Source organism: Trichogramma pretiosum, unplaced genomic scaffold (assembly GCF_000599845.2).
Source record: "Trichogramma pretiosum strain Unisexual culture from Peru unplaced genomic scaffold, Tpre_2.0 scaffold5, whole genome shotgun sequence".
Taxonomy (NCBI): domain Eukaryota; kingdom Metazoa; phylum Arthropoda; class Insecta; order Hymenoptera; family Trichogrammatidae; genus Trichogramma; species Trichogramma pretiosum.
In genome coordinates, this window is record NW_019641672.1 from 160,991 (window position 1) to 177,557 (window position 16,567).

General features: G+C 31.4%; 8 protein-coding genes across 10 annotated transcripts; 5 read left to right on the forward strand and 3 right to left on the reverse strand.

The window, feature by feature from the left end:
* Positions 1 to 37: 37 nt before the first annotated feature.
* Positions 38 to 1,524, forward strand: LOC106650355 (nuclear pore glycoprotein p62). The gene is made up of 4 exons (XM_014368301.2): positions 38 to 151; positions 218 to 653; positions 744 to 987; positions 1,057 to 1,524. The coding sequence occupies exons 2-4, from the start codon at positions 271 to 273 to the stop codon at positions 1,417 to 1,419; spliced, it is 990 nt and encodes a 329-aa protein (XP_014223787.1). The 5' UTR covers positions 38 to 151; positions 218 to 270; the 3' UTR covers positions 1,420 to 1,524.
* A 29-nt stretch (positions 1,525 to 1,553) lies between these two features.
* Positions 1,554 to 3,537, reverse strand: LOC106650354 (ruvB-like 2). Its single transcript, XM_014368300.2, has 2 exons — positions 3,349 to 3,537; positions 1,554 to 3,117 (listed from the first exon to the last, which is right to left on the reverse strand). Exon 2 carries the CDS (start codon positions 3,101 to 3,103, stop codon positions 1,718 to 1,720), a length of 1,386 nt encoding a protein of 461 aa, XP_014223786.1. The 5' UTR covers positions 3,104 to 3,117; positions 3,349 to 3,537; the 3' UTR covers positions 1,554 to 1,717.
* A 645-nt stretch (positions 3,538 to 4,182) lies between these two features.
* On the forward strand, positions 4,183 to 5,910 carry LOC106650600 (PAN2-PAN3 deadenylation complex catalytic subunit PAN2). Its single transcript, XM_014368720.1, has one exon. The coding sequence runs from the start codon at positions 4,519 to 4,521 to the stop codon at positions 5,782 to 5,784; it is 1,266 nt and encodes a 421-aa protein (XP_014224206.1). The 5' UTR covers positions 4,183 to 4,518; the 3' UTR covers positions 5,785 to 5,910.
* An 84-nt stretch (positions 5,911 to 5,994) lies between these two features.
* LOC106650599 lies at positions 5,995 to 9,102 on the forward strand. 2 transcript variants are annotated; one of them, XM_014368719.2, is made up of 7 exons: positions 5,995 to 7,431; positions 7,494 to 7,655; positions 7,730 to 7,882; positions 7,947 to 8,175; positions 8,248 to 8,337; positions 8,440 to 8,730; positions 8,804 to 9,102. In XM_014368719.2, the coding sequence occupies exons 1-7, from the start codon at positions 6,437 to 6,439 to the stop codon at positions 8,879 to 8,881; spliced, it is 1,998 nt and encodes a 665-aa protein (XP_014224205.1). In that variant the 5' UTR covers positions 5,995 to 6,436; the 3' UTR covers positions 8,882 to 9,102. The 2 variants fall into 2 exon arrangements, with proteins under 2 accessions (XP_014224205.1, XP_014224204.1); XM_014368718.2 differs by having other exon boundaries at positions 8,440 to 8,895.
* Positions 9,103 to 9,185: 83 nt separating this feature from the next.
* LOC106650601 (NADH dehydrogenase [ubiquinone] 1 alpha subcomplex subunit 7-like) lies at positions 9,186 to 9,734 on the reverse strand. The gene has a single exon (XM_014368721.2). The coding sequence runs from the start codon at positions 9,630 to 9,632 to the stop codon at positions 9,324 to 9,326; it is 309 nt and encodes a 102-aa protein (XP_014224207.1). The 5' UTR covers positions 9,633 to 9,734; the 3' UTR covers positions 9,186 to 9,323.
* A 133-nt stretch (positions 9,735 to 9,867) lies between these two features.
* On the forward strand, positions 9,868 to 12,964 carry LOC106650278 (protein TBRG4). Its single transcript, XM_023460446.1, has 8 exons — positions 9,868 to 10,025; positions 10,107 to 11,143; positions 11,232 to 11,393; positions 11,459 to 11,611; positions 11,697 to 11,925; positions 11,990 to 12,082; positions 12,174 to 12,464; positions 12,529 to 12,964. Exons 2-8 carry the CDS (start codon positions 10,158 to 10,160, stop codon positions 12,673 to 12,675), a joined length of 2,061 nt encoding a protein of 686 aa, XP_023316214.1. The 5' UTR covers positions 9,868 to 10,025; positions 10,107 to 10,157; the 3' UTR covers positions 12,676 to 12,964.
* LOC106650413 (mitochondrial ornithine transporter 1) lies at positions 12,829 to 14,999 on the reverse strand. Of its 2 annotated transcripts, none has more exons than XM_014368394.2 (6): positions 14,774 to 14,813; positions 14,317 to 14,507; positions 13,807 to 14,043; positions 13,569 to 13,726; positions 13,212 to 13,484; positions 12,829 to 13,153 (listed from the first exon to the last, which is right to left on the reverse strand). In XM_014368394.2, exons 2-6 carry the CDS (start codon positions 14,411 to 14,413, stop codon positions 12,977 to 12,979), a joined length of 942 nt encoding a protein of 313 aa, XP_014223880.1. In that variant the 5' UTR covers positions 14,414 to 14,507; positions 14,774 to 14,813; the 3' UTR covers positions 12,829 to 12,976. The 2 variants fall into 2 exon arrangements, with proteins under 2 accessions (XP_014223880.1, XP_014223878.1); XM_014368392.2 differs by having other exon boundaries at positions 12,830 to 13,153; positions 14,810 to 14,999.
* Positions 15,000 to 15,654: 655 nt separating this feature from the next.
* Positions 15,655 to 16,524, forward strand: LOC106650387 (40S ribosomal protein S6-like). The gene has a single exon (XM_014368358.2). It carries the CDS (start codon positions 15,721 to 15,723, stop codon positions 16,471 to 16,473), a length of 753 nt encoding a protein of 250 aa, XP_014223844.1. The 5' UTR covers positions 15,655 to 15,720; the 3' UTR covers positions 16,474 to 16,524.
* The last annotated feature ends 43 nt before the right edge of the window (positions 16,525 to 16,567 follow it).

Below are 16,567 nucleotides of genomic sequence, written 5' to 3' on the forward strand. Positions count from 1 at the left end.
CGGTCTAAAGAATGTAATGTTAATTTGCTTCTAATATTTGAAATAGCCGGTACTTTTTCACATGGCGTATTGGCGCTCGTATCGACAATTTTTGTTTTGCAAATCGCAATTCGCAAATTCGTAATTCATACTGAAAAAGTGGCCTCGATCAGTAAGTCGACGTTTGATCAGTGTGTTGTTTACAAAACTAAATCATTTCTTTTCATTTGTTCGACAGTCGGTTGAAATCCCTATATTTTTCCTACGTCTTGCATTATCTGTGAATTAACCATGTCTGCGGGAGGATCACAACAACCAAACACAACAGGACTGGCTACTCCTACTGGTACACCAGCAAACACAGGTTTTAGTCTAGGTACTCCTGCTGCAGGCACTAGTGCAGGATTTAGCCTTACTGGTGCAACCACTTCAACGGCTGCACCCTTGACATTCAATCTTGGTGGTAACACAGCAACTACTGCTAACACTGGTTTTAATTTGGGAGCAAGTGCAGCAACATCGAGTACAGGATTCAATTTAGGAAGTACAACTGCCAGTAACTCACTTGGTTTGACATTGGGCAAAACTACAACACAAACAACTACAACCACTACACCTACTTCTATCGCTGCTATCAGCAGCCAACCTCAAGTGTCCTTAGGTCCTACTACCACGTGAGTTTACACAATTCTAGTTAAAAGCCATAGCGCTTGTATGATGAAAAATCAATAATTCAGTTATTTATTCTAATTTTTATTTTTTAGAGTTAGCACATCTTCAGCTAGTAAACCTTCTAATGCTATCAACTTTTGTCAACTAGAAGAATCTATCAATAAATGGACTTTGGAATTGGAAGAGCAGGAAAAAGTATTTGTCAATCAAGCAACGCAAATCAATGCTTGGGATAGGTTGTTGATAAATAATGGTGAAAAAATTGTTACGCTGAATCAAGAAGTTGAAAGAGTAAAATTAGAACAACAACAACTTGAACACGAACTTGACTATGTTGTGAGTACATTTTTTAAAATAAATATGTAAATTTTTTCTTGAAATTTTCATCAACAATATAATTTACAGGTTGGTCAGCAAAAAGAATTACAAGACTGCTTGGTACCTCTTGAAAAAGAACTAGCTTTACTGTCAGTTACAGATCCTGAAAGAGAATATACTTATAGATTAGCTGAAAATATAGATACTCAATTGAAACAAATGTCAGAAGATCTGAAAGAAATTATAGAGCATTTGAATGAAGCAAATCGTGCTCAAGATTCTAGTGATCCAATAGTTCAAATAGTAAAAATTCTTAATGCACATATGAACAGTCTTCAATGGTTAGTGCAAAGGACGAATGTACTCAGTACAAAAATACAGCAAATAGATCAGATGCATCAAAGTTTTAGACAAGAGAATGAACGAAGTTTCAGTTTGGCATACAACTGATAATGATATTGGTTTTGTTCTTACCTGTAATATTTTGGGATATATTTCTATATAACATGATTTAAAAAATTTTCTTAATAAAATGTGTTTTTTCGTCAATTAATATTTACAAATTTTTTTTATTTAAAAAGTTTTTGTCCTTTTACATCTCAATTTTTGTAAGAATATAATTATATAATTGAGACCTAGTTATAATAAGAAAGTTTTTTATTTTAAAAATCTATGAATTTATTAAAATAATTTTAAAGTACAGATTAAACTTAAAACTTATATGATTGATAATTATAACTAATATTATTTAATTAGTCTCCATCGCATGCTCTTCATTTTCATAAAACATGAAATCATCTTGATATTCTTTCAAAAATTGCGAAGATCTATTTTCATCCAGGAATAAACTATATGCCCTTTTAACATCATCTACACTTACTTCAGTAGTTTTATTTCTTCTACAAATCAACGAAGAGGTTGTAATAAGCTGTATAGCATATCTCAAAGAAGTTTCATTAGCTATACGAGTGAGAACTAATAGAGCATCACTAGACATTTCACAATCTTCTTCTTCACATCTGATTTTTAAGATCTCTTTAAGCTCAGCTTCTTGATATGGAACAGTTGGAACAATTATCATTCTGTCAAGTAAATCAATAGGTATTCCATGGGGACTCTTGTAGCTGGTGCCCCTGATTTTAGTGATGCCTCTGTTAGTGGCCATAATGACTACTGGAGCCATTTCATTTTCTAAAGCTCGATTAAGGAATGAAAAGCATTCAATATCCAACATATGTACTTCATCAATAAATAATACTCCTGGCACAATATCAGCTTTGCCTTCTTCCCTCCACTCTGATACTTTCATATTAATTTGCTCTCTGACTTCAGGTTTGATTTCTCCAGTATCACCAGAAAAAAGAGCCAAAAATCCATGTGTTCTGCTGTTGATTACATCAATTTCATGTAGAGTTACTGTATGAACAACTTCTTTTCTTTTTTGTAATTCTCCTTCTGGACATTGAACAAATCTGGTTTGTGGACCGGTTGCATCATAATCTCGAGCTCTAGTGAAAGAGCGACCAAGTTTACTGATTTTTCCTGTAGCTTTATCAATTGTAATGACATCACCAGCTTGTACTTTTTCTTTCATAAGACAGTCTATCATTTTATTTCCCAAATCATAAATGGTTTCCATCTCTGTAGTCTTCAAAGTAAGTTTACCAATTTTTGCTCCAACACCAGTGACAGGTCGATCTATTTGAATTTCAACTACCTCACCCTCTATTATTTCAGATTCTTCTTTGATCCTAATACCAATGGATTTTCGAATCGCTTGAGTTAAAGCTTCAGTTTTGCTCATTTCCAAAGAATAAATTTCAGAGCCAGCCATAAGTGTAAAAGGTGTATCTGAACCAAGAGATTGAGCCAAACCCATTGCAATAGCAGTTTTACCAGTACCTGGTTGGCCTGCCAAAAGAACTGCTCTACCAGCAATTTTACCTTCCTTAATCATTTCAAGAATGACTCCAGTAGCACGCCTGGCCCGAAACTGGCCGACCATTCCTTGAGAAACATTTCTTGCTTCCAAGCTGTCATTCAAGCCTAAGCCTCGAATATGAGAATGAGCTCCAATGCGCTCAATTCTTGTGATTTCACGGACTTCGTGAACTTTTGATGCGGTAATCGACATGTTTTTGGTTTATTCTGGAATAGTAAAAATAATTGTTCTGAGTTACTTGCTCATTGTTGATGTGGATTAAAAAAATTTAGGGACGCAATAGAATCGTTTAAGCGTAATTAAAACAATTGAATTATTGATTTTTACAAAGCCGGTGTACTTAGATACCGGTTACTATCTAAACATGTTTACACCATTTAACCTATAAAATGTTTTAATTTAATATTTGAAACAATAAAAATGGTATAAATACTTACGTATCAAGTGAGTCAAGTCCAATTGAATTTATTATTATCTATTAACAACGAATTAATTTTATTCTTTGTTGTTAAAATCGTCGACAGTTATTGATTGCACCACACAAAGACACTTGTAGGTTCTAGCCGAGCGTCGTACCGCGTACGTATAACCTTCACACGTGCTGTCAGAGGAATGAATACTCTAAAAGTTGAGACGAGACGGATGAGACCGAAGTGAAGAGGGGTGCAGAATTGCCTGTATTGATACTAAGAGTGGGAGGCTCCCAAACGTGAAATTTATATTACAGATTTTTTAATAATGCAATTAACGATTTTTCACTAATACCGTATGAAATAAAAATTTAATAATGTTAAATAAAAAATGATGTGTTAACTTCAGCCAATAGTTAAAATTAATGTATATACGATTCTACAAAAAGTTTTAATACGCAGAAGAATTTTTTCAAAAGATTTTCGAGCATGTAACACTCCACAGTATCATTATTTTTTTTGCAATTACAAGAAGAGTCTTCTCCTGTTACGCTTCGTAAATTTCAATGCCAAAATGAATATAATAATTTTCATCACATGAATTAAATTTTTTATTAAATATATAGTTCTATTCAAAATTAACGCTATTGCCATGTAATGATTAAAATACATTACATAATTTTTATGTTTTTTTCAGAAGTAAAATAGCCATCTTTCGACGTCTTCTCCAATTTTAGTAAAATTTTAGTGAAAACAGTTGTTTAAATAAATCCTGATCACGTGAGCAGTTTTCAAGGGTCACGTGATCTACTGTACTGCGCACAGCGCAATGCCCTTCAGGTATCTTTGAATACGCATCAATGTATTATTTTACCATTTTAATCGCACTGCATAAATGATTTAGTTTTCAATTTTGGTAATCTGATGGATCTTTACGATGTTCTCGATAATCGGAGATCGGTACTTAACGATGTAGCATTTTTGCTCAATGTTTATTAATTTCAAATGCAAAATAATGAATAAGTGAATTAGTAATCAGACTCAGTAGTTTATATGTGCGCGTTGTGTTGTCATATTATAAAAGCAAACTCGTTGACACAACCAACGGTAGACTTATTTGTTTACAATTTGTGCTTAAATAATAGTAGTGTACTTACCCATTGGACCTAGAAACTTCATTTCTTAATTTTTCCAAAAATGATGACCAATAATCATCAACCCTTTGCTCAGCAATTTGATAAATGCAGAGAAATATTATTTACGGAAACAAGAATTGCTTTAAATTCCACTTTTGACTGTGTTCCAGTAACAAATCTCAAATATGATCGCTATGAAGAGCTTCTATGGACAGGCAACGAAGAGGGTTATTGTAACTCTTATTATGGTCCAGAATTTCAAAGATATACTGCTTTTCGAGTGACAGATAAATCTGGGATCAGACAAATTGAATCATTAGAAAATGGAATCTTAATCCTGACCCAAAATAGTTTAAGATGTCAATTACGTAGAGGGGTACCAGTGTTCACCCATACATCAAACAACACCGTTGATCTTCAAACTTTTGTGCACTATTCTCCAACAAATATATTAATGGCTGGTCGTCAAAATATGATTGATTTTGACTTAACAACTAAAAGAGAAAGAAGTGTATCACCTGTTATCGACGGAGGTTGTGAACTTCTAAAGAAACACAGTAAACTTATTTGTGCATCAAGTGGTCATGGCGAAATACATTTTTTTGATCCCTCTACTATGATTCATGTTAATGCTGTTAAACCACATACAACTGCAATAAGTGATTTTGATATTTGGGAAAACACATTAGTAACATGTGGATTTAGCAATGGTCGACAAGGAATCTCTGGAGATCAATTTTTAATGGTCTACGATCTAAGGCAGATGAAAGTTTTGCAACCAGTGCAAACTCTTTTCATACCTAAGTTAATTAAATTTTTACCCAATAAAATGTCAATGCCCAGAGCAGTAATTGCTTCTTCTTTTGGAGAAATGCAAGTGTTGGACACAGTATTTGTAGATTCTGTCAATCCTACAGGACCTTTAACTCATGTATATCAAGTTCAATCAGATGGTGCTGCAATTACATCTATGGATATATCATCAACTGGAGAATGTATGTGTCTAGGTGATGCAGCTGGAGCATTACATGTTATGACTACAAATTTATCAGGATCTCTAATCAATGAATACTCAAAGCAAACAGAATTTGCTGATCCTTTAGAAGTACTTCCACCTATAAGTTTCAATGATCAATGCACGCCTTTGAGTATTATACCTATGCCATACTGTGAGAATAAGCTATTGAGTAGTTGGCCAGAAGAGTTATCAAAAAAAAAGTTTAGGAAAACTCCCATTATCAATCCTGAAATTTTAAAGAATATGCAGATGCAGGGCTCCATTGGGTATGCTCCAAATCCAAATCCACCACGCAGAAGACGTACTTAGATTTAAACGTAATATTAATTTTCCAATCAATTCGAATATATATTTTTGTATTTTTCTTGTCGCGTTATGATTTATCAAGTTATAAAAAATTTTGTATTCTGATTTCAAAGACTGATTTATATTGTACTTTTGTAGATAAAAGTAACCATTAGTATACTAGAATTATGTGAATGAATGTATAAAATTAGTACCTAAAAGTGTACTTTTTATTCTATATTATAAGGATAAATATATATTGTATATTTAACACATTAATCATCTATTTTTTATACTAAATAATACTAACAATAATTGAACAAAAACTTTTGTTCATTCAAGAAGAAAAGCTTAAAAAATTCTGAAATTCTTGAATTCTTGAATAATTTTATTTTCAATTAAAATTTTATATGAATTTTTACAATTTTTAATTTATATTTATTCAATTTTCTCGATGCCTAATACACACCGCAGTTTTTATATTCATTGCGTCATCGACAAAGCAGAAGCAAAATTAAAGCTAGCAGACCGTTTCATCACACGTGCATTTTGTTTGTTGTTAACTGTAAATCTAGTCTAGTAATTTCTCATAAATATGCCTATTTTTTGTATAAAAATAAACGTGTTTTCGTGAATAATTAATGTCTTCAGAGTTGTTATATTTTCACCTTAGAAAATGTTTGCAAAAACGTTGACAAGCTTTTTACATTGCAACAACAAAGACCCGAGTGTTGCAAGCAGGTTAAACCTGTTTATTAGATGCATCTCAAAAACAAACTTCGATACTAATTTACCCAACATCGAACGAAACCGTTCAACAAAAGATATTCGAAAATCAGAAAACCTGTCTGAAAGCTCTATATCAAGACAAGCTCACAAAAAGATCTCGAAACACTTTAAAAGTACTGAAATCAATTTTGCTCGAAAAGTTTTGGAAAAGTCCGATGATTATTCCAATTCATTATCTACTTCGTTGACGATCAAGCAAAATTTGTCTGAATTCGAAATTCAGGAAATATTGGATAAACAATGGCAAAGTATGAGCAACGGGGAAGTTTTACAAAATTTAGAGTCTTTATCTAATTACGCTTATAAAAATCCAAACATTATTAGTGTATATGATGAAAAAGGTGTAATGCGAATTCTGAAAACCCGTTGCATGCTATTTAACGACGATGAATTTCGATTGTTTTTGAAAAATCTCGAGCAGTTGCAAGGACAGAATAAAAAGATAATTCAAGGAACATTTTGGAGGATCATTAATGCTGAGTGTTTTAAACGATCCTCTAATTGGACAATTGAAGAAATTTTAATGATGAATGATCAATTGGCAAAATTAGATTTAACATGGGTACCATTTTATGAGGGTAGTTTACTGAAAATGGAAGCAAATTTTTCAAAATTTTCTCCTGCTAATTTAGTCCAGTATGCATATTTGATAAGAATTAGTTCGAAAAAAATTAATGTAAATTTTAAACAATTTGAGTATCATGTACATAAATCTGTAGATAGATTAACCATTGAAGAAATAGGAATCATATCAATGGCTTATTTTCGATATGAAACTTCCCTTAAACATACAAATTTACTTCTTCATATAATGACAGCTTTGGAAAACAATATTGATAGTGTGAGCGAAATGTCTTTAGCAGCAATTTTAAAAATTCTGAGGTAATCATTTTAATCAAAACCAGCAAACTATCTCAATTTTAATTATTTAATTTTTTATTTAGATATAGTGTCAGTTTAAAACTCATGCAGAGGTACAATATTCTTATTGAACTATTGATAGAACAGATTCCTAAAAGAACCTTATTAACTTTAATACATGTAGCACACATGCAGGCAATGCTTTTATTGGATAATGAAAAATTAACCCTTGGAATTGCAAATAGGTATGAAACAATTCAATGAAAGTATATATCCCAATAATCTTCGGTTTTTAGATTGAAAAAACATATGATTTCAGGTACATAAATGAAGTACAGACTGCTAGAATAAAAGATATTGAAAGAATTTTATTCACTTTGTATATATTTAACTATGGCCCTGAAAAAACCTTATTTTATGATACAGCTTATCAAGAATTTTTAGAATCTCGAAGAAATAATGAAATCAATAAGTAGGTTTACTTTGATGAAATTTATTAACATTATCAAACAGAAATGTATCTTTTATTTTTTCAGTTTCCCATTTTGCCTTGTATACTCTGTGATGTATATGCTTCAAGTAAATTATTATCCTGAAAAACTGATCAAAAAAATTATGGACCCTGATTTCATTAAGAACTTATGCAACGGTGATATTCATAAACTTGATAGAGAATATATTGTAATACATTATTGTTTAGTACTTGATCATCCACAATACAATGGCCCTCTACTAAGAAGAGATATGCTTCAGTTTCTTATTAAAGTAAGTCAAAGAAGTCTTTATAACAAACATTTCAAAAGTTAGCTAAAAAACTTTTATGTAAATCTTTTTTAGAAATGTCGATCAAATTCAAAAATAGATGTTCATAAACAACAGATTCCCATGGTTGAGCGAATTATAACTGATATTGTACATACATGCAAGGTAGACATCCAATATAATTATAAATATGAATTCATACTTTTAATGAAAAAAACATTTGTGATACATATCATAATATATGTTTAAAAAATATTTCAATTCTAGCAAATGATAGGCTTCGATGAAGTTGCACATGTTGATTGTGTGCTGCCACATTTTGTAAATAATGACATAATTCTTTGTTACAATGAAGATACAAAAGAGTTTTTTAATCCAAAAAACAAATTGGTAGAAATGGAAGCAGGAACATTGAAACATGCTCCTAAAGATGGAAATAAGTGGATTGCTTTAACTTTAGCTGGTCATAATGTTTTAACAAGAAATTCAAAACACCATACAGGTGCAATGGAAGTCAGATTAAGGCATTTAAAAAAAGTGGGATACACCCCTTATGTTGTAAGAAAAATGATCATGTACTTTAATTCTTATTTATATTCATATATAAATGTTAATCATTTAAACTTTACAGGTGCCATATTTTGAATGGATGAATTTGTCTGATTTTGATCAAAAAGTAGACTATATTGAAAAACTTTTAAATCTTTAATGATTACTTCAATTTTATAAAACATTTTTATAACGTCGATTTTTGACGTCGCCAACTTATTTTATATACCTTTTGATGGAGTTAATTTGTATACATTAGTTTTGGAAATTATATTGTCAATAAATTGACATCTTTTTATAAAAATTTGTGTGTTATGTAACACCCTTAGTTGTTCAGTGACACAAATTCATACAATATGAAAACAAAAATTATTGGAAGTCTTCTATACAAGTCATAAGTAATTTTCATGACTGTTCTACCTCAGTGTACTAAAAATGAATCGAATGAATCTCATAGCACATCGTTTAGTTTAAACTAATTTTTATTGCTATTAACAACATTTACAAATTTATTTTATAATCGGTTTGATTCAATAACATCTAAAACTTAGATTTGATCAAATTAATTTCGAGTGAAACAGTACAAATTTTAAATGACAATTTCACTCTGGATTGTACACTCTGCCTGGAGTAATTTGCTTGGGTTTTTCAGGCGGAGGAGACAGCAATACTTTTCCACCGCTGGCGATGACTAGTGGTGGCTGCACCTCTCGGCGTCCATCCCTCTGATAGTAATATATTCCCGTGGTCTTGTCGTACGGGCCTCCAGGTAAGTCGGGCTGGGGTTGCGTACGAGATGCACACTCGTCCGCGAAGCGCAACGGGTTGGACCTGAGCTTGGTACCGCGCAATATAGTGCGAAACGCATCGAGCAACGGCGTTACCGTACGGTGCGGTTGGACCCCCGACATTTTCACTCCGATTAATTTAGATCTTTTATTCGAGGATTATTTTGATTACGTTACTGGCGAATTTATGCGATTTCTGAAGTCTGCGGTTATGTGTTATTCATTTACTTTTTCTTCTGCTAGATCAGCTGGGAAAGATGTGACTGTCAATTGTCAAAGTCGAATCGTTTTATGCGCAACGTGTTCTGCACATTCGCATAAAGTAGAAATAGTGAAAATTACTAATCAAAAGATTGATGTTTGACGAAGTGATGAAATAAAATTGCAATAAATAATACTGACGTTAAGAGATTCCGTAATTTAGATTCGGAAAAATTCTTTATTACAATTGTACGTTTTTTTTTACAACTCGGTAATCAGTGATGTGATCCATCGAGCCACGTGAATTCTTTGCACGTAAATCATTTTATTTATTTTTTAAATATACGTGTGCATATGAATGTATATAAATAATAATATTAATACTATCATTTACAGTGAATAAGAAGACTTTAAAATCAGATATTATATATCATTACAAAAATTATCATGATTTCTGCAAAAATATTTAGTATTTTAAGCAGAAGAACCAATTGTTTTTCAAGGAAATGTTTAAGGAACCAAATATTAACTCCAAATACTAATTGTTTTTTGATGAATATAAAAAAACACCATCTTCATACATTGTCATTGGAACATACTAACTTGTTAAGACCTAATTTTATTAACTTTCATAATATTGTAAGGACCAATTATTATTATGATCAAATTTTGCATAATTATGAAGTATTGAGAAGTTCGAAAGATCACTTGCCTAACGTTTTAAAGCCATATGAATTTAAAAGACATTCAGAAATAGATAATGTGGATAATTTGTTAGAAGAATCATGGCAAACTCTGAGCATTGAAGAAATTATTGATAAATTTGAATTATTATCATATTATATAAGTAAAAATGAAAATTTAATTAATGATGAAAGATTTAACAAAGTTATTGAATTAATGATCTGTAAATCACCTGAATTTAGTGATTTAGAATTGAAGAAAATTTTACAATGCTTAGAGCTCTGTAATGATAAGAGTATTCAAGAAAAAACAGTGATTGCCAATTTTCTGAAAGTACTTGATTTAGAGTGTAAAAAACGAATCCCGAATTGGAGTATAGATGAAATGTTACAGCTAAATTTTATTTTTCAAAATTTGAAGTTTCAAAAAAAGTCGGAATTTGTTTGGCGTAGTTTAATGAAATTGTTCAATAGATTAAAACATATGACACCTGCGCAACTTATTCAGTACACATTTTGTTTGAAAGTAAATCGTAGAGTAAAGATATATCATTATAATTTGGAATATTATTTAGAAGACCATTTAGACCAATTTAACATTGAAGAAATAGGAATTATTGCAATGACATTTTTGCGCCTCGAAACAACTTTGAAGAGCCCAGATTTTATTATAAAGATTATGGAAAAGTTAGGTGATAATATTGATACCGTGAGTGATTATGCTCTGCCATCAATACTTCGTATTTGTCGGTAAATATACTTTATAACTATTGATCAAAAAATATAAAAAAGATATAATGATCATTAATATTGAATAATCATGTTAATTGTTGTCTAGTTTTGATGCAGATAAAAAGTATGCTGATAAATATGTCAATTTTATAAAAAAACTAGAAAGTCAAGTACCTAAAAGAAAATTGGAAAATGTTGTTCAAATTGCAATGTTCCAAAAAAAATTGTTTTATGAAAATGAATTCCTTGTGTCAAGTATAATGGAGAGGTGAGAATAAAACAAATTATTAATTTAAAATATTATAAATAATTAAAATTAATGTGTACTTCAAGGTGCAAAAAGGAATTGAGTCAAATGCAACCAGCAGATATTGAAAGATCATTGCTATATGTAATGACATTCAATATAAATCCAGAAACAACTTCTTACTATACAAGTGTCATAAAAGAATTACTTGAACCTTCTCAACAAGACAAATGGGATAGGTATTACTTCAAAATTTTTTTCAAACATCATTGAAAAATTTTTTATACTGAACGTAACATTGAATATTTATTGCTAAAATTTCAGATATCCAAATATTTTCCCTAAAATAGTCCACTACTTATTGAAAATGAATATTTATCATGAAGATTTGGTGAAAAAAGTGATGGATCCTGATTTTGTAAAAAAAGTTGCTAAAGATAGTTACTGGACTTTAAATATGCACTATCTTGCTATACATTATTCTTTGGAAATTGAGCATCCAGAATATGATGGTCCAAAGCTAGAGGAAAAAGCACTGGATATTCTTTTGAAGGTAAGAAATACCCTTGAATTTATATGTCATAAATGCAAAAAATACTACTATTATGAATTTACAGAATGTAGGAAGTAATAATAAGTTTGCTATCAAGTCAAATGAAAGAACCGGATTACATGGAAAAATTGCAACTAAATTGATGAAGTCCATTGAGGTAACTAAACAGTCTTTAGTATAATCTTCAAAGTTGTGTGTTTCATTTTCATCTTCCATTTTTTTTAATCAATTAATATTTCAATTTTTAGGAAGTTGTTGGTTCAAATGAATTATTCCATTATGATATTCTCATGCCTCATTTCCCGATTCGACATATTCTTTTATGTTATGATGAGAAAAATAAAGTGCTGTTATCGCCAAAAGAAAAATTAATGAGTATGAAAACTGATTCACCTAAATTTACTCCCAATGATGGGAATAAATGGTATGCAGTTATTATAGGTGGTACAAACAATATTATGAAAGCAAAATATGAATATTCTGGAGCATTCAATTATTTCTTGCGACAAACAAAATTACTTGGATATGAAACAATTATTGTAAGTTAACAATGAGTGACAAATTCCAGTTTTCTGTATATTACTTACATAATTTATTTTTCAGATTCCATATCATGAATGGTTGAGTTTGACCAGTGAAGAAGAAAAACAACAGTATATCAGTAACAAATTTAAAAGTCACAATTTATTTTTATCTAACAAAAATAATAGTTTTGACTCATCTCAAGAATCTATGATTTTGCAGCAGTAAATCTTCAGTAAATTGAACTGTACATAAATCTTTAAGTAGATGTAATCATATTTTATAGAATAAGAATGACTTGTTAATAAAACACTAAACTTTGTCATACATTAATTCATTATTTACATATTCAATATTTATTTGTTAAACATTATGCATATTGTCTCAACTTTTTTTTTTATTAATGTAGGTACATTTATGTTAGTCAATGGTTTTGTATGAAATACATATTTACATCTTTTATCATCAAAGTTATGTACAGTTTACTATACAATACTATTGAAAATAAAGTTAAAAAGGTTCTAGATTTTTAATCTAAAACGCTATGCATCCACTTCTTGGAATATTCATAAGCAAGGAATAAAGTTGCTGTAGCTGGAGCAGTCCTGATTAAAGTGGGTTTTAAGCCATTATACAAAGCACTTACTCCTTCATGTTTTATAATGTCTCTCATTAATACAGTTGCTGGTGTTTTCAAATTTTGAACCTAAATAATCAATGGTGTTAAAAATAATTACTAATTCAAATATATTATTATAACAAACCTGAATACGACTTTTCACAACGTCAGCAGGAAAAATAACGAGCCATAGTACGGCACCACCTGCAGCACCTGCTACCATTGTTTTTTGCCAACCAATGTCATCTCTAGTTTGGCCAGGCTTTGTTAATAGTTCTCTTGTTAATTCATATGCACCAAAGAAAAAGAAATATCCTGGCATTTCTCTTGCTATTGTTGATGTTAAACCTCGATACATTCCTGAGATGCCTGATTCTTTGATGATTTGTTTAGTAAGAGTCCATGGTCCAATAAATTTCTGGGAATTTTGAATAAAAGATTTACATTTAAAAGTAAAAATGAGATGGTTAAAGCAAAATAAATATCCCAATATTAAACGTACCACTTTCCTGTCACTTTGTTGACTCTGAACTTCCCTCATTGCTTGCAATCTACATTTGATAAGCTCAGTAGGGCACAATGTGAGCGAAGAAAAAAAAGCTGCAAAAAATCCAGCCCATGCATTGCCTAATGAACTGAGTTCTTCAACTTTAGGAACTCCTAATATATTATTACATAAAAAAAAAAAAGAAATTAATAATAGTTATTGCAGCATATAACTGTACAAAAACCAAACTTACCCATTACATTTGCTATAACTTTTTGACAACCACCGTAAGCAGCAAATAAAATAGAATTTTCTGCAACATTAGCTACAACAGAGGGTATGGTTCCAGCATACAAGCCTCTTGCAACACCGTCTGTTTTTAAAGTTTTAATAAAGCAATCTACCATTCCTTTATAAAGAGATGGAAAAGTTTGCATTTTAACTTTAACTGTGTCCAATGGCTGTCCAACATAAACCAATGCAACTCCACCTAAATAATTTTAATTCATGAATTAATTTTATCATTTGAACTAAAATTAGATGGAAAATTTGTGACATTTTTCATAATTTTTTAATAAATTAAAATTTAAAATTTCCTTTTTTTTAAATAAAGGAAAATATCCCATTGCATAATGACTTTTTTACAGCATTTAGCATTTTTTGTTCAAACACTAGAATTCTGAATCCACAGGTAGGTGATTAAATCAATATTTGTGTATACTAAGTGAACTAACTCTGTGCACCACATAGCTCAAACACTTACCCAACGATCCAGCGGTGAAATCAATAAATCCATCTTTTAAATTGCTTTTGCCTGTTGGAACTGAATCAGCAGGAGCTGAATTTTTTTCTTTTGACATTTTCAGGCAGAATAATAGCTCAACATCGAGAGACGATTTCGGTCGAAATAAATGATCTCCGAAATCCGAGGAGACGCATGCGCCAGTGGTATTACTTGAAAAAAAAAAAGAAGAAAAATTGTTTATCGTAATGATAATAGAGTGCTACTTATGCATGTGCCGGTCTAATTCTCCACGCAAACTGATGAATCGTTATCAGATAGAGATTGGAGATACGTATATTCTGCCAACGGAGAACCACTAAATTTTTACGAGCGACTCATATTTTTAGAAAATGTTCATCTTATTATTATCGGAGAAAAATCAAGAAATCATGGAATTGAATAAACTGAAAAAAAATCTGAAAAACGTTTTACGCACTGATGCAATTGAAAGATCAATAATTATTACACATACAATGACGTCCGCGTTCACAACTGTCATTGAGAGATGACTATTAGAACGATTATTCTTTTTCTTGATTGGTTACTATAAATGTTTGTTTTAATTTAACAATGATGATAACAGCACGAGTTTTTCACATCAACTTGCGAAAGCCGAGGTTTTCGCGATAAAATGCATGCCCACACTGCACACGATGATATACGTCGGCTGCTGTATAATATAAAATTGTAACACGTGCTACAGGTTTGTATGTATAGGTATACTCGGTTCTATGCGCGACAAACACTCCTTGGTATATTGATTTCAACGTCGGATAATATTTATACTGTTTGAGTAATTTTTTAATGTTAACATTTAATTGAAATTAAAATATTTCAATTGATTGATTTGAAAGTTTAAAAAAACCAATCAACAACCAAATTTTTACACGGGGAATAAAAAAAATTATAATTATAAAGAATTGTTTAATAGAGGAAGAATTTTTATATCAGACGAATAGGTACGTTTTCATTTAAAATCAAAATAAATTTTTCATGCTTACTAATTTAAAAAAATAATTTAGATCGTAATAATAATATAACATTTATGTACTATTTAATACTAAATTTTGATTCAATTTGATTTTATGATTACTTATGACTTACTTCGAATAATAAGAGATTATTTACTACTACTTTTAAGCATGAATGTTTTAACTTTAATTATTGAATTAAATCATTTTAAAACTCCCACCATCGTTCATGCTGTAGTTGCTCACCATGCAACTTGAAAGTCAGTCACACATGCCCGATTCCCACATGGTGACCGTCAGTCTACCAATATTTTATGCAAATTTTGTGCGTACGCAATCTCTCTCTTTTGGTGTGTCGCATCCACGTGAACGGTTGTTCCATCAGTGTTGTGCGAATAAAGTTTTGTAAAAAATGAAGTTGAATGTATCATATCCCGCAACGGGATGTCAAAAGTTGATAGAAGTTGACGATGAACATAAACTTCGTGTTTTCTATGAAAAACGCATGGGAATGGAGGTCCCGGCCGACTCCCTTGGAGACGAGTGGAAAGGTTATGTCGTCCGCATCGCCGGGGGTAACGATAAACAAGGGTTCCCCATGAAGCAGGGTATCCTTACAAACGGCCGTGTTCGTTTGTTGCTATCCAAAGGACATTCTTGCTACAGACCTCGCCGTGACGGAGAAAGGAAGAGGAAGTCAGTCAGAGGATGCATTGTTGACTCTAATTTGAGTGTATTGGCTCTGGTTATTGTCAAGAAGGGTGAGAAGGAATTGCCAGGACTAACCGATAACAACATCCCTCGTCGTCTTGGACCTAAAAGAGCCTCCAAAATCCGCAAGCTGTTCAATCTTACAAAGCAGGATGATGTAAGACGTTTTGTTGTCAAGCGTCCTGTTCAGAAGGAAGGAAAGAAGGAAAAGTTGAAGGCACCCAAGATCCAGCGTCTTATCACACCAGTTACCCTGCAAAGGAAAAGACACAGGGTTGCTCTGAAGAAGAGGCGTTGTTTGGCTCGTAAAGAACAAGCTGAAGAATACGCCAAGCTTCTTGCTCAAAGACATAAGGAAGCTAAGGCTAAACGCCAAGAAGAGCAAAGAAGAAAGCGTAGTGCTTCTTTGAGGGACTCAAAATCCTCAGCTCAATCTCACCCAGTCAGCAAGTGAGAGCACTAAGATGTAATAAATAAACTATTTTGCAACATCAAAAAATCAAATAAAAAAATTTATTACAAAATACAAAATACAATAATCTAGTTAT